General features: G+C 46.1%; 1 protein-coding gene across 7 annotated transcripts in view; it reads left to right on the top strand.

Moving 5' to 3' along the window:
• LOC139556136 (AT-rich interactive domain-containing protein 1B-like) overlaps positions 1-12,889 on the top strand; it is a 90,453-nt gene extending 77,564 nt beyond the window's left edge. For all 7 annotated transcript variants that reach the window (XM_071369698.1, XM_071369697.1, XM_071369702.1 and 4 more), the window contains 8 exons: positions 3,671-3,809; positions 3,974-4,149; positions 7,357-7,513; positions 7,932-8,048; positions 8,197-8,284; positions 8,639-9,386; positions 9,620-9,750; positions 9,985-12,889. In XM_071369698.1, coding sequence (XP_071225799.1) covers positions 3,671-3,809; positions 3,974-4,149; positions 7,357-7,513; positions 7,932-8,048; positions 8,197-8,284; positions 8,639-9,386; positions 9,620-9,750; positions 9,985-11,646 — 3,218 coding nt within the window. In that variant the 3' untranslated portion in view covers positions 11,647-12,889. The remainder of the gene's footprint in view (positions 1-3,670; positions 3,810-3,973; positions 4,150-7,356; positions 7,514-7,931; positions 8,049-8,196; positions 8,285-8,638; positions 9,387-9,619; positions 9,751-9,984) is intronic.
• Positions 12,890-13,831: the final 942 nt, after the last annotated feature.

Raw genomic sequence — 13,831 nt, 5'->3', positions numbered from 1 at the left:
GTTGCGCCCCTTTTTCCCGCAGAACAGCCTCAATTTGTCCAGGCATGAACTCTACAAGGTGTCTTAAGTGTTCAACATGGATGTTGCTGTACCAGTTTTAAGTTATTTTCAGACCGTGGTCAAGTAGGTAGTACTGTGGCTATTTGATCATATTGTAGGCCTACCATCAAAAACAATGGACAAAATGCATTCCATAACATTTTAACATTCAGCCTACAGTAGCAGCCAATGTGTTGTGTTCAATCTAGGAAAAGGTGACTAAAAATGTGCTGTCTGATACAAGAAACCACTTTACAAAATGAAATGGTATTATTATTATTCCGATACCATATTAAAAAGATTCAGACAAATGATGCTACCCTCTGCCTATTGACTACTTAGCTTATTCAAGCCTGTCTCAAAATACAACACTGCCACTTTAAGACAAAAAAAAGCTCTTAACCTGACTTTTTTCCCCACAAAGATGTCTAGAAATGTACATGTTTTGTGCTCTAGCAGGAAGCAATCACTCCCCTATTGCTGATTTAGAAATGATCTATAACTGGGCTAATAACTCACTAACTAGCAAAGGATTTGACCAAATGTGCACACGTGGCTACATGCAGCTCCTGCTCTGATCTCAAAACAAGCTCATCTACTCACGACCGCTCATGCTGTAAACACAGTCCAGTTCAAAGTGAATGGCACATATCCATTTATGGCAATGGTCTATTTGCAAATAAGCCTACTGCAGCTCTGATTGGTTATGCTGCACTGGTCTGTGTATAGTACAGGCTGAGTCGTGCATGTCAATGCAATAGAATACTACTCAGATGCATTCTGCCTACAACAACAGTTAGTCTTCCGTAGTTCGTTTTGTTTCGATATGTTGCATTGATTCGATCACAATTCCCAGAGTAAAGGGAAATGTTAATGGTGTTAACTCAACTGTCGAGTTCTCTCTCTTAGTTAAGTTCAGTCTCGTGCATCTCTGTGCTGGCTGATATTTATTCTGCGCAGCAGTCTTGAGGGAGCTGCATGCAGCTTATAGGGAACATTGGTGGGGGACCGTTCTTGATACACACAGGAAACTGTTGAGTGTGAAAAACCCAGCAGAGTTGCAGTTCTTGACACACTCAAACCGATGTGCCTTGCACCTAATACCATACCCCGTTCAAAGCACTTCAATATATTTTTTCTTGCCCATTCACCCCCTGACACACACAATCCATGCCTCAATTGTCTCAAGGCTTAAAAATCCTTCTTTAACCTGTCTCCTCCCTTTAATCTACACTGATTTGAAGTGGATTTAACAGGTGACAATTTAAGGGATTTATTGGCATGGGAAACTTGTGTGTTTACATTGCAAAAAGCAAGTGAAATCAATAAGGGATCATAGCATTCACCTGGTCAGTCTTTCATGGAAAGAGCATGTGTGTTGTACTGTGTGTGTGTACACATACATGCATACAGTACCTTCAGAAAGTATTCACACCCCTTGGCTTTTTCCACATTTTGGTGTTACAAAGTGGGATTGAAATATATTTCATTGTCGTTTTTTTGTCAACGATCTACACAAAATACTGTCAGTGGAAGGAAAGTTCTAACATTTGTAAATAAATTATGGGGGAAAAAATGTATTAGATACGTATTCAACCCCTTAAGTCAATACATGTTAGAATCACCTTTGGCAGTGATTACAGATGTGAGTCTTTCTGGGTACGTTTTGAAGAGCTTTGCGCACCTGGGTAGTACAATATTTTCCCATTTATTAATTTAAAAATTATTTCAAGCTCTGTCAAATTGGTTGTTGATCATTGCTAGACAGCCATTTTCAGGTCTTGCCATAGATTTTCAAGTAAATTTAAGTCAAAATTGTAACTAGGCAACTCAAAAATATTCAATGTCGTCTTGGTAAGCAACTCCAGTGTGTATTTGGCCTTGTTTTAGGTTATTGTCCGGCTGAAAAGTGAATTTGTCTCCCAGTGTCTGTTGGAAAGCAGACTGGACCCAGTTTTTCTCTAGGATGTTACCTGTGCTTAGCTCTATTTTGTTTATTTTTATCCCCCAAAAAACGTGTTGCAGCCACCACCATGCTTGAAAATATGAAGTGGTACTTAGTGATGTGTTGTTGGATTTCCCCCAAACGTAATGCTTTGTTTTCAGGATATAAAGTTAATTTATGTTTTGCCGTTTTACTTTTGTGCATTATTGCAAACAGGATGCGTGTTTTGGAATATTTTGTATTCTTTACAGGCTTCATTTCCGTGCTGTAAATTAGGTTAGTATTGTGGAGTAACTACAATGTTGTTGATCATCCTCAGTTCTCTCCTATCACAGCCATTAAATGGTAACTGTTTTGAAGTCACCATTGGCCTCATGGTAAGATCCCTGAGCAGTTTCCTTCCTCTCCGGCAAGCGGGTTAGGATGAATGCCTGTATCTTTGTAGTGACTGGGTGTATTGATACACCATCTAAAGTGTAATTAATAACTTCATGCTCAAAGGGATCTTCAATGTCTGCTTTTCTATTTATTTTTATAAACTCAGCAAAAAAAAGAAACGTCCTCTCACTGTCAACTGCATTTATTTTCAGCAAACTTAACATGTGTAAATATTTGTATGAATATAAGATTCAACAGCTGAAAAACAAACTGAACAAGTTCCACAGACATGTGACTAACAGAAATTGAATAATGTGTCCCTGAACAAAGGGGGGGGGGGGTAAAAATCAAAAGTAACAGTCAGTATCTGGTGTGGCCACCAGCTGCATTAAGTACTGCAGTGCATCTCCTCCTCATGGACTGCACCAGATTTGCCAGTTCTTGGTGTGATGTTACCCCACTCTTCCACCAAGGCACCTGCAAGTTCCCGGACATTTCTGGGGGGAATGGCCCTAGCCCTCACCCTCCGATCCAAAAGGTCCCAGACGTGCTCAATGGGATTGAGATCCGGGTACTTCGCTGGCCATGGCAGAACACTGACATTCCTGTCTTGCAGGAAATCATGCACAAAACGAGCAGTATGGCTGGTGGCATTGTCAATTCTGGAGGGTCATGTCAGGATGAGCCTGCAGGAAGGGTACCACATGAGGGAGGAGGATGTCTCCCCTGTAATGCACAGCGTTGAGATTGCCTGCAATGACAACAAGCTCAGTTCGATGATGCTGTGACACACCGCCCCAGACCATGACGGACCCTCCACCTCCAAATCGATCCCGCTCCAGAGTACAGGCCTCGGTGTAACGCTCATTCTTTCGACGATAAACGCGAATCTGACCATCAATTACTTAAAAACCATACAATGTTATTTTCTGGATTTTTGTTTTAGATTCCGTCTCTCACAGTTGAAGTGTACCTATGATAAAAATTACAGACCTCTACAGGCTTTGTAAGTAGGAAAACCTGCAAAATCGGCAGTGTATCAAATACTTGTTCTCCCCACTGTACATGCATTCATCTGCCTCACACTACAGAAACAGGAGATAGGCTCCTAACCTATGGGCCGTTCTGGCTCAGACAACTTAATTACTTATACATCTCTCTATGGCTGTGTCTTTTCCCCTTAGTCTCTCCTGCTTACTAATGCTCCCTGTAGGGTCCCCATGTTTATCTGTCTGTCTATAGCACATGTTTGTAAATGTATATTTTAGATGTTTTAACAATTGTCTACCGTTGCCAATTTCCCTTTAGCCAACTCTGGCTCCCTGCAGGGTCCTCACACCCCCCAGTCTACAGGTAGCAGCTCCATGACTGAGATGTCAGAGGCCATGAAGCTTCCCACTCCCGCCACCACACCACACGGACACATGACCCCCAAGCCAGGCAACAGGTAGGTCCTGGGCTGGGGGCCACTCATAGCCCGATAGTGTGGGGGTGTGTACATGTGTGTCTGTCGGTGTGTGTCTAAATCTGACTGTATACACACACGGATACCCCTCTTTAACCCTTTGTATCATCCTTTCTTGTCCTCCTTACCCCTCCTGTATGTCTCAGGAACAGTGTTGGTATCCGTGTCCACGATCCCTTCTCAGAGGTCAGTGACCCTGCGTTCCACAAGCGAGGGCCCATGCCCTCTGGCGCCCCCTACCAGCAGGTTGGTGGCAGTGCAGACCCCTCCATGAGGATGCAGTACGACGCCAACAAGGACCCCTATGAAGGGCCCCGGAAGGGTGAGCTGACCAGGCTCTCCTTAAACACATGACACACAGTGCATTCACATAACACAGTACACTCCTACTGGTATTGTCCACATTGTTTGTCTGCATTCTTTTTGGGGGATATTTGTCTATTAGTATTGTACTGTTAAGACATTTACTGCCGGAGCTAGAAACATAGAGACATTTACTGCCGGAGCTAGAAACATAGAGACATTTCTGCCGGAGCTAGAAACACAGAGACATTTCTGCCGGAGCTAGAAACATAGAGACATTTACTGCCGGAGCTAGAAACATAGAGACATTTACTGCCGGAGCTAGAAACATAGAGACATTTACTGCCGGAGCTAGAAACATAGAGACATTTACTGCCGGAGCTAGAAATATAGAGACATTTACTGCCGGAGCTAGAAATATAGAGACATTTACTGCCGGAGCTAGAAATATAGAGACATTTACTGCCGGAGCTAGAAATATAGAGACATTTACTGCCGGAGCTAGAAACATAGAGACATTTACTGCCGGAGCTAGAAACATAGAGACATTTACTGCCGGAGCTAGAAACATAGAGACATTTACTGCCGGAGCTAGAAACATAGAGACATTTACTGCCGGAGCTAGAAACATAGAGACATTTACTGCCGGAGCTAGAAACATAGAGACATTTACTGCCGGAGCTAGAAACATAGAGACATTTACTGCCGGAGCTAGAAACATAGAGACATTTACTGCCGGAGCTAGAAACATAGAGACATTTACTGCCGGAGCTAGAAACATAGAGACATTTACTGCCGGAGCTAGAAACATAGAGACATTTACTGCCGGAGCTAGAAACATAGAGACATTTACTGCCGGAGCTAGAAACAAGCATTTTGCTGCACCTGCTTTAGCGTCTGCTGTTCTTTGTATGCGACAAATAAACTTTGATTTTGATACTAGATGAACAATGTGATGTTAGTAAAAGTGAAGTAATACACCTGTTGTCTGAACTGAATATGGCTGGTACTTCCTCAATTCTCCATGTAGGTTCAAATCACTTTTCGTCCTTGTTTTTGGTTAGCCCATCAGACCTGACTCTCTGTCGTGATTGTTTCCTTAGACTATGTTGCCCCCAAGTGATAAAATCATGTACTACACATCCTTGCCTTTTATAACGCCTAACATGAATGCATGAATGCAAATGGAATCAGTGGCCTGTATTCGCCAATTACATTTACACGTACCAGGAATTTGTCCTGGTGAAATGGTGCTAGAAACAGAGGCATTTACTGCCGGAGTTAGAAAACAGAGACATTTACTGCCGGAGCTAGAAACGGAGACATTTACTGCCGGAGCTAGAAAACGGAGACATTTACTGCCGGAGCTAGAAATACAGAGACATTTACTGCCGGAGCTAGAAATACAGAGACATTTACTGCCGGAGCTAGAAAACAGAGACATTTACTGCCGGAGCTAGAAAACAGAGACATTTACTGCCGGAGCTAGAAAACAGAGACATTTACTGCCGGAGCTAGAAAACAGAGACATTTACTGCCGGAGCTAGAAAACAGAGACATTTACTGCCGGAGCAGTAAATGCAGAGTACACAGACAGAATATAGACCAAATAATTTACACAACATACAGTGCATTGGAAAGTTTTCAGACCCCTTCACTTTTTCCACATTTTGTTACGTTAGCCTTATTCTAAAATGGATGAAATAGTTTTTTTCCCCCTCATCAATCTACACACAATACCCCATAATGAGAAAGCAAAGACTGTTTTTTATTTAAAAAAAATACATTTACATAAGTATTCAGACCCTTTATTCAGTACTTTGTTGATGCACCTTTGGCAGCGATTACAGCCTCCAGTCTTCTTGGGTTTGACGCTACAAGCTTGGCACACCTGTATTTGGGGAGTTTCTCCCATTATTCTCTGCAGATCCTCTCAAGCTCTGTCAGGTTGGATGGGGAACGTTGCTGCACAGCTATTTTCTGGTCTTTCCGGAGATGTTTGATCGGGTTCAAGTATGGGCTGGGCAACTCAAGGACATTCAGAGACTTGTCCTGAAGCCACTCCTGTGTTTTTGCTGTGTGCTTAGGGTCGTTGTCCTGTTGGAAGGTGAAACTGAGATCCTGAGCGCTCTGGAGTAGATTTTCATCAACAATCTCTCTGTACTTTGCTCCGTTCATCATTCCCTCGATCCTGACTAGTCTCCCAGTCCCTGCCACTGAAAAACATAACCACAGCGTGATGCTGCCACCACCATGTTTCACCGTAGGGATGGTCTTGGCCAGGTGATGAGCAGTGCCTGGTCTCCTCCAGACGTGACGCTTGGCATTTAGGCAAAATAGTTTCATCAGACCAGAGAATATTGTTTCTCATAGTCTGAGAGTCCTTTAGGTGCCTTTTGGCAAACTCCAAGCAGGCTATAATGTGTATTTTACTGAGGAGTGGCTTCCGTCTGGCCACTCTACCATAAAGGCCTGAGTAGTTGAGTACTGCAGAGATGGTTGTCCTTCTGGAAGGTTCTCCCATCTCCACAGAGGAAATCTGGAGCTCTGTCAGTGACCATCAGGTTCTTGGTCACCTCCCTGACCAATAATCTTCTCCCCAGATTGCTCAGTTTGGACGGGCGACCAGCTCTAGGAAGAGACTTGGTAGTTCAATACTTCTTCTATTTAAGAATGATGAAGGCCACTGTGTTCTTGGGGACCTTCAATGCTTCAGACATGTTTTGGTACCCTTCCCCAGATCTGTGCCTCGACACAATCTTGTCTGAGCCCTACGGACAATTCCTTTGACCTCATGGCTTGGTTTTTGCTCTGACTTGCATTGTCACCTTGCATTGTCACCTTATATAGACAGGTGTGTGCCTTTCCAAATCATGTCCAATCAATTGAATCTACCACAGGAGGACTCCAATCAAGTTGTAGAAACATCTCAAGGATGATCAATGGAAACAGGATGCACCTGAGCTCAATTTTGAGTCTCATAGCAAAGGGTCTAAATACTTATGTAAATAAGGTATTTCAGTTTTTTATTTGTAATACATTTGCAAACATTTCTAAAAACCTGTTTTCGCTTCGTCATTATGGGGTATTGTGTGTAGATTGAGTAAAAACATTTATTTAATCCATTTTAAAATTAGGCTGTAATGTAACAAAATGTGGAAAAAGTCGAGGGGTCTGAATACTTTCTGAATCCACTGTATATACAATATCTATTCTCTGTGCACAGGGCCAGGGGGCAGTGAGCCCTATAGACCAGGTCAGATGCCCAGTGGTGCCATGCAGGACATGTACCCCCGTGGTCCTCCCTCAGGAGCCATGCCAGGGATGGGTATGGGCCCTGGCCCACGGTCACAGTACCCCTACAGGCCTGGCTACGACAGGAGGTGGGTATCTTAATAACCAACATTCTATAGTAGATACATTCACTGAGTGCCAGCAGCATACCACTCTGCATCCCACTGCTGGCTTGCCTCTGAAGCTAAGCAGGTTTGGTCCTATGGATGGGAGACAGTAGGAGGCCCTCTTTCCTCTGGTCAAAAAAATATCCCAATTCTCCAGGGCAGTGATTGGGGAAATTCCCCTGTGTAGGAAAAGGGGTGTTTCATGCTTAAACAACTGGAATAGAGATGCTACCTTAATAATCAACTGATGGATCAGAAGTTGAGGCGGGGCACTCTATTATAAATATATGATTCATTGTAAATCCCAAGTCCAAAACATTTGATGTTTCAATCTGAGACTTTCATCAGACAGTAATATAAATGCCACGATTGAGCTGCTCATAATTGTCCTCCCCACCAGACCAGACCATGTGATGGGTTCGGAGGGGGGTGTGCCTCCCCCTGGGGGTCAGAACAACATGGTACCTTCCAGCGGTGACCCAAGCATGTACTCTGCCAACCGATACCCCCATCAGCGGTAAGACGTGTCATGCTCTGTGAAGGATGCATAAAAACTGTTGGCTTTACATGTAGTGACTCATTAAATGAGCTTATTATTTATAAAGCTACCTACATATGCATAGTTTATTTGTGTTCTGACTGAGTGTGTACCTCTTCCTTTGTAGGGCACATGGACATGAAAGTTATGGGCAGCAGTACCCTCACGGCCCCATGCCCTATGGCTCTCACCAGTCTGGGATGTACCCACAACAGGTCAGACCCAGCCTCAAGCCTCCCGCCCCTAGAGGGCACTGTGCTTCATCTACTGAAACTTGAACAGATGGAAAACAGGCTAACTTGGCCATTTCAATGCAAAGTAAAGTCTTAACTGGGTTTGCGATAGCGGTCTACCAGTAAGTAATCATCATTGGCTTCTACTCCACCTTGTCCAACTCCAACATCATGGCTTGTTGCTAGTTGGAGAGAGAGCGAGAGGGAGAGTTGGAGAGAGAGCGAGAGGGAGAGTTGGAGAGAGAGCGAGAGAGTTGGAGAGAGAGTGAGAGACATCAATAAAAGGTCATCTTTGTAACTGCAGTATCTAACGTATAAAGTTCTGTGTTCCCTCAGGGCTATAAGAGGCCAGTGGGACAAGAGGGGATGTACGGTCCCCCTGCTAAGCGCCATGAGGGTGAAGCCTACGACATGCAGCAGTACGGAGGGCAGCAGCCAGACATGCACCGCCAGTATGGAGGGGGCTACATGGGGCCGGAGCACAGGCCCATGCAGGGCCAGTACCCTTACCCCTACAGCCGAGACCGCATGGGAGCCATCCAGGGGCCCCAACAACATGGCATGATGAGCGGAGGCCCTCCCTTCCCCTCCGGAGCCTCTGCAGAGGGCCCCCAGGCCAACATGTGGCACCCTAGGACAGACATGGGCTACCCCGGCCGACAGGGCCAGGGGCCGGGGGATGACCCAGAGGGAAGGGCCCTCCAGGACGGCCAATGGCCGTCCGGACACCCGGGCCAGCGCCAGTCCCCATACCCATCTTCCTCCATGCCCCCCATGGCTTCCCGACAGCCCCTCTCCTCCTACCAGTCTAACCCTGCCATGGCCAACCACATCGCTAGAGACCCCAGCCCCTTCGCCCGGCCCATGGGGGGACCCGGACCCCTTTCCCCCAACAACGGGGGCCACTACATGGCCTCTTTGAAGAAGGCAGGGATGCCTGGGTTCATGCCAGGCTCATACAGTGGGGGGATGTCAGGGCAGGGCATTCTACCGCTCCACAGAGATATCAGCTTCCCCATGGGGTCTGTGGAGGCCACCCTGCCCAAACTCAAGGTCCGACGCAGACTTACTTCCAAGGAGACCGGTAGGATAATTAGCCTGTTATTATAGAGCCGTGTATCCCAACCCTGGTCCTCCAGTGTCCCCAACAGTACACAGGTTTTAGTTTTTAACTGACTTGCCTAGTTAAATAAGGGTTACATTTAAAAATGTATGGGCCCTGGTCAAAAGTTGTGCACGGGATAGGGAATAGGGTGCCATTTTCGATGCGACCCTCATCTCTCCTCTGACCTTGGAACTGTAACCTCTTCCCCTCAGGAACCCCAGAGGCGTGGCGTGTGATGATGTCTCTGAAGTCAGGTCTGCTGGCTGAGAGCACGTGGGCGCTGGACACCATCAACATCCTGCTGTATGACGACAGCACTGTGTCCTCCTTCACCCTGTCACAGGTGACGGTGCTACACAAACCATATCCATACAATGTCCAATGATATAAACGTCCAATATCTATAGTATACCATACTAAACCATGTCAAATGCATGGCTTCATTCTCAGTGGTGTGGTTATTGGACCGTGACTGGATTCAAGGACAAATGCCCCTAACCAAACCGTTCTCTAATAGTCTTTCACACAATCATTTCAGAGAGCCACCTAACCTCTATGATATGCTATGTTTCCCCAGCTGCCTGGATTCCTGGAGCTGATAGTGGAGTACTTCCGCCGGAGTCTGATCTCCATCTTTGGGATCCTGGATGAGTACGAGGTGGGCACCGAGGGCCAGAAGGTGCTGCTCGGACCAATCACAGACCAGGAAGAGGAGCTAACCGTTGCAGAGCTTGACAGCCAGTTAGACGAAGAGCAGAGGGACAGCGGGCCAGAGAAGACCACAGCCAACGGCAGCACAGAGGAGAAGGAAGAGCCTGTGGAGGTGACTTTGAAAGAGAAGGTAGAGGGGGAGGAAAAGGAGGGGGCCGCCACCGAGCAGTCCCAGCCCCCAGAGCCCAGGCCCAAACAGGCCAGTAAGTACGACAAGCTGCCTGTGAAGGTGGAGGAGGACCAGGTGGAGGAGGACCAGGAGCTCAGTCTGCCCAGGGGGTTCACCTCTGGCCTGCTGCACTGGAAGGCTGGAGGAGGGGACTCCACGGCCCACATCCAGACACACTTTGAGATACGTGGCGAGGAGACCAACAGTAAGCCTACAGAGAGGGAGGATAAGGTAGAGGAGGAGAGGAAGGCTGTTGTAGAAAAGAGCATGACTGAGACAGCCACTATGGACGATATGCTGAGTGCCTGGCCAGGCTCTCTGTCAGAGAGGAACGGTCTTCCCGGGATGCAGACCCAGAGCCCTATCTTCACCCTGCTGGAGGACGAGCCTCGCAGCTGGGACGAGGCGCCCCTCTCCACGGCCGAACCCTGGCAGGACGCCCTGGCCCGCCGCTGCGTTTGCATCTCCAACATCGTCCGCAGCCTCTCCTTCATCCCGGGGAATGACAACGACATGTCCTGCCACCCTGGCCTGATGCTGATCCTGGGGCGGCTGGTCCTGCTGCACCACCTGCACCCCCAGAGGAGGAGGATGCCTCCCAGCTACCAGAGAAAGGAGGAGCAGGGCCGGGCCTGCAGTAAAGACCAGTGGTGGTGGGACTGTTTGTCAGCCCTCAGGGAGAACACTCTGGTCACCCTGGCTAACATCTCAGGTCAACTAGACCTGTCCCTCTACCCAGAAAGCATCTGTCTGCCCATCCTGGACGGGCTGCTCCACTGGATGGTGTGTCCCTCTGCCGAGGCCCAGGACCCCTTCACCACGGCGGGCTGCTCCTCCTCCCTCACCCCCCAGAGACTAGTGCTGGAGTGCCTGTGCAAGCTGAGCATCCAGGACAACAACGTGGACCTCCTGCTGGCCACGCCGCCTTTCAGCCGCCAGGAGAAGCTCTACGCCACCCTGGTGCACCACGTGGGTGAGCGGAAGGCTCAGGTGTGCCGGGAGATGGCGGTGGCTGTGCTCTCTAACCTGGCGCAGGGGGACCCGACCGCGGCGCGTGCCATCGCCCTGCAGAAGGGCAGCGTGGGGATACTCATCGGCTTCCTGGAGGACTGCGTGGCCATGTGCCAACACCAGCAGGGACCCCACAGCCTGGTAAACCCAGCAGCACACCCCCAACCCCCCAGCGTTAACATGATGTGCAGGGCCGCCAAGGCTTTGCTGGCCATGGCCAAGGAGAACCGGACAGAGTTGGTTCTCTACGAGAGCAGGCTACTGGATATCTCCCTGTCCTCTGTGCTGAGCTCAGCCGTGGCGGCCATCATGTGTGAAGTACTGTTTAAGATTGGACGCTCCTCGTGACAGCCACAGGCAAAGAAACAGAGGGAGGGGGGGTTGGTCTGACTACCAGGCTACAGTGAACACGAACACATCGGTGTGGGTGGTATTATATTTTTATTTAAATAAAAGGACACTTTTTTTTTTTTTTTTTACAAATAAATATATATATATAGCTCCTCTGCCCAAATCACAACCTTCATTTGGAATTTTTAATAATTTTAATAAAATATTTAATACTTGGTATTTTACATTTTTTTCTATTTTTATTTGTCGCTTCATTTTTGTTTTAACCAAAGTTGGCACCCAATGAAAGGTAACGTACTTTAGTTTTAGGGTCTCGTGCTTACATTTTATTTGTATGTGGCTGTTTGTCTGTATGGGATCTTTTTGTTGGTGGTTTTTTGCAGGGGGAAGCAGACTTATTTAAGTTGTGAATCATGTTGTAGATAGACCTCTTTTATTGTGTATTAAGGTAAAGAAAAAAACACTGACTTTACTCTGAATATATAACAGTACATCATATATCCTGTTCTGGGGGGGGACCCTATTGTGCAATAGGATTTAGTAGGCTTGTTGGGGGGGGGAATATTAACAAATGTGAATGACTTTCGACCACAGGCAACTGACCACAAGTATTGCATCATAATAATATTACCATACCAGTATAACAGGGAGAGACAAGACACCCTGTTCAACTGACTTACTGGTAACCATAGCAACACAGTACTTCCATCAGTCCTTATCTTCTTTTCTATCTATAAGCCCATTTGTATATAGAAGATGTACATTGACAGCCCTATTTGGTTTCTTCGCCAAGAGATGTGGTATAGATAAGTGATGGTAGTTGATAATTATAATGACCTTTAGAATTATTATTACTGCTCATTTGAATACTGAATATTTAGTTACTCACTTCAAATGAGGTTAGTCATTTTATGATTAAAAAAAAAAAAGATTTATATTCTGACTGGGACAGGTCTAAGGACATATAGGGATGAGACCGCTCTAGTTTTGGTTATGAAAAGACAAAACGTATTTAGATTGTACAGTCAGCTAGCTAACAGACCATGATGGGCAGAACTGTATTCCAGAATAACAATGTTGTATAACATGCCTAATTGACAGTTAAGTGTTGTTGTTTTTTACTCTACATATAGGGTACTTCTCCCCCTTTCATTTGATCAACTTTACATTGTTTATTCAGTATAAAATCTTTATTCTATGTTCCACATGTTAAGAATAAACGTACATGAATTTTGGTTGAGCACAGGTGTTTTTGATTCTTCTGTCCAGACATTGTGAACAGGAGGCCCGCGGCAGAATATGGCCAGAGTGTTTTCGTATGCACGCGTGACTAAAAGTCGCTTTGCGTTTGCGTAAATGGCATGTTATATTTCATAACTGCAACCAATCAGACTGAAGACGAGTACAGTAGTAGTTTAGCACAGAGAAGGAATTCTATGCACGACAGAAATAAAACTCAAGTCCTCAGAAGATCCTCTTCCATAGAGAAGTGTGTCAGACTTCAGCTGAACTGACAGTGCTCCGGGTTACGGCTGTGGCATCAACATTTGCATGACATGGTCTTTCAACTTGATTGTGGGCTAAATGTGTAGGAAAACATCAGGGGCAGCTGTCACAAGCATTTTTACACATTCCTTGTTATATGGCTAGCCGGGCAGTTTAAGATAGTTCAGGTCTGTTCTCATTTTTATACTTGTCTTTTATGGTAACAGCTGACGGTAAACACTTATAGGTGTTACATTGAATGATGGTTCAATCCGTTTAAGAGAAACCAGGCATGGCACCTCGCATGGCACCTCACATTCAGCTGCACAGTTTTCACTGTCTTCAGAATTGCAAACACATTTAGCTTTTTACTCTTTCGCAGAACAAATAGTGTGAAATACATTTTGATTGACAAAGAAATCTGATCATATACAGATTTAAGACAATCCATCTTGTGGCCTTCATGACAAAGCACAGTGAGTAGAGTCCACATCTGTTCAAGCACTACACAAATGAGAAAGCAGTCGCTGCCGAGGACGACTGTACTAGCCTTAGTGCCAGTCTTATGTAAACTACTTGATACTCGTCATAGCAACAATGTGGCTTGACAACGAGCACAAACAGATTGGTGTTTAGGCTAACTGTACAGTACAAGACAGTCCAGGGCTCCTGTGATTTTACATAGTAAGCCTGATCA

Source organism: Salvelinus alpinus, chromosome 27 (genome assembly GCF_045679555.1).
Source record: "Salvelinus alpinus chromosome 27, SLU_Salpinus.1, whole genome shotgun sequence".
In the NCBI taxonomy this organism is placed as follows: Eukaryota; Metazoa; Chordata; class Actinopteri; order Salmoniformes; family Salmonidae; genus Salvelinus; species Salvelinus alpinus.
This window is presented reverse-complemented; position numbering and strand designations above follow the sequence as displayed.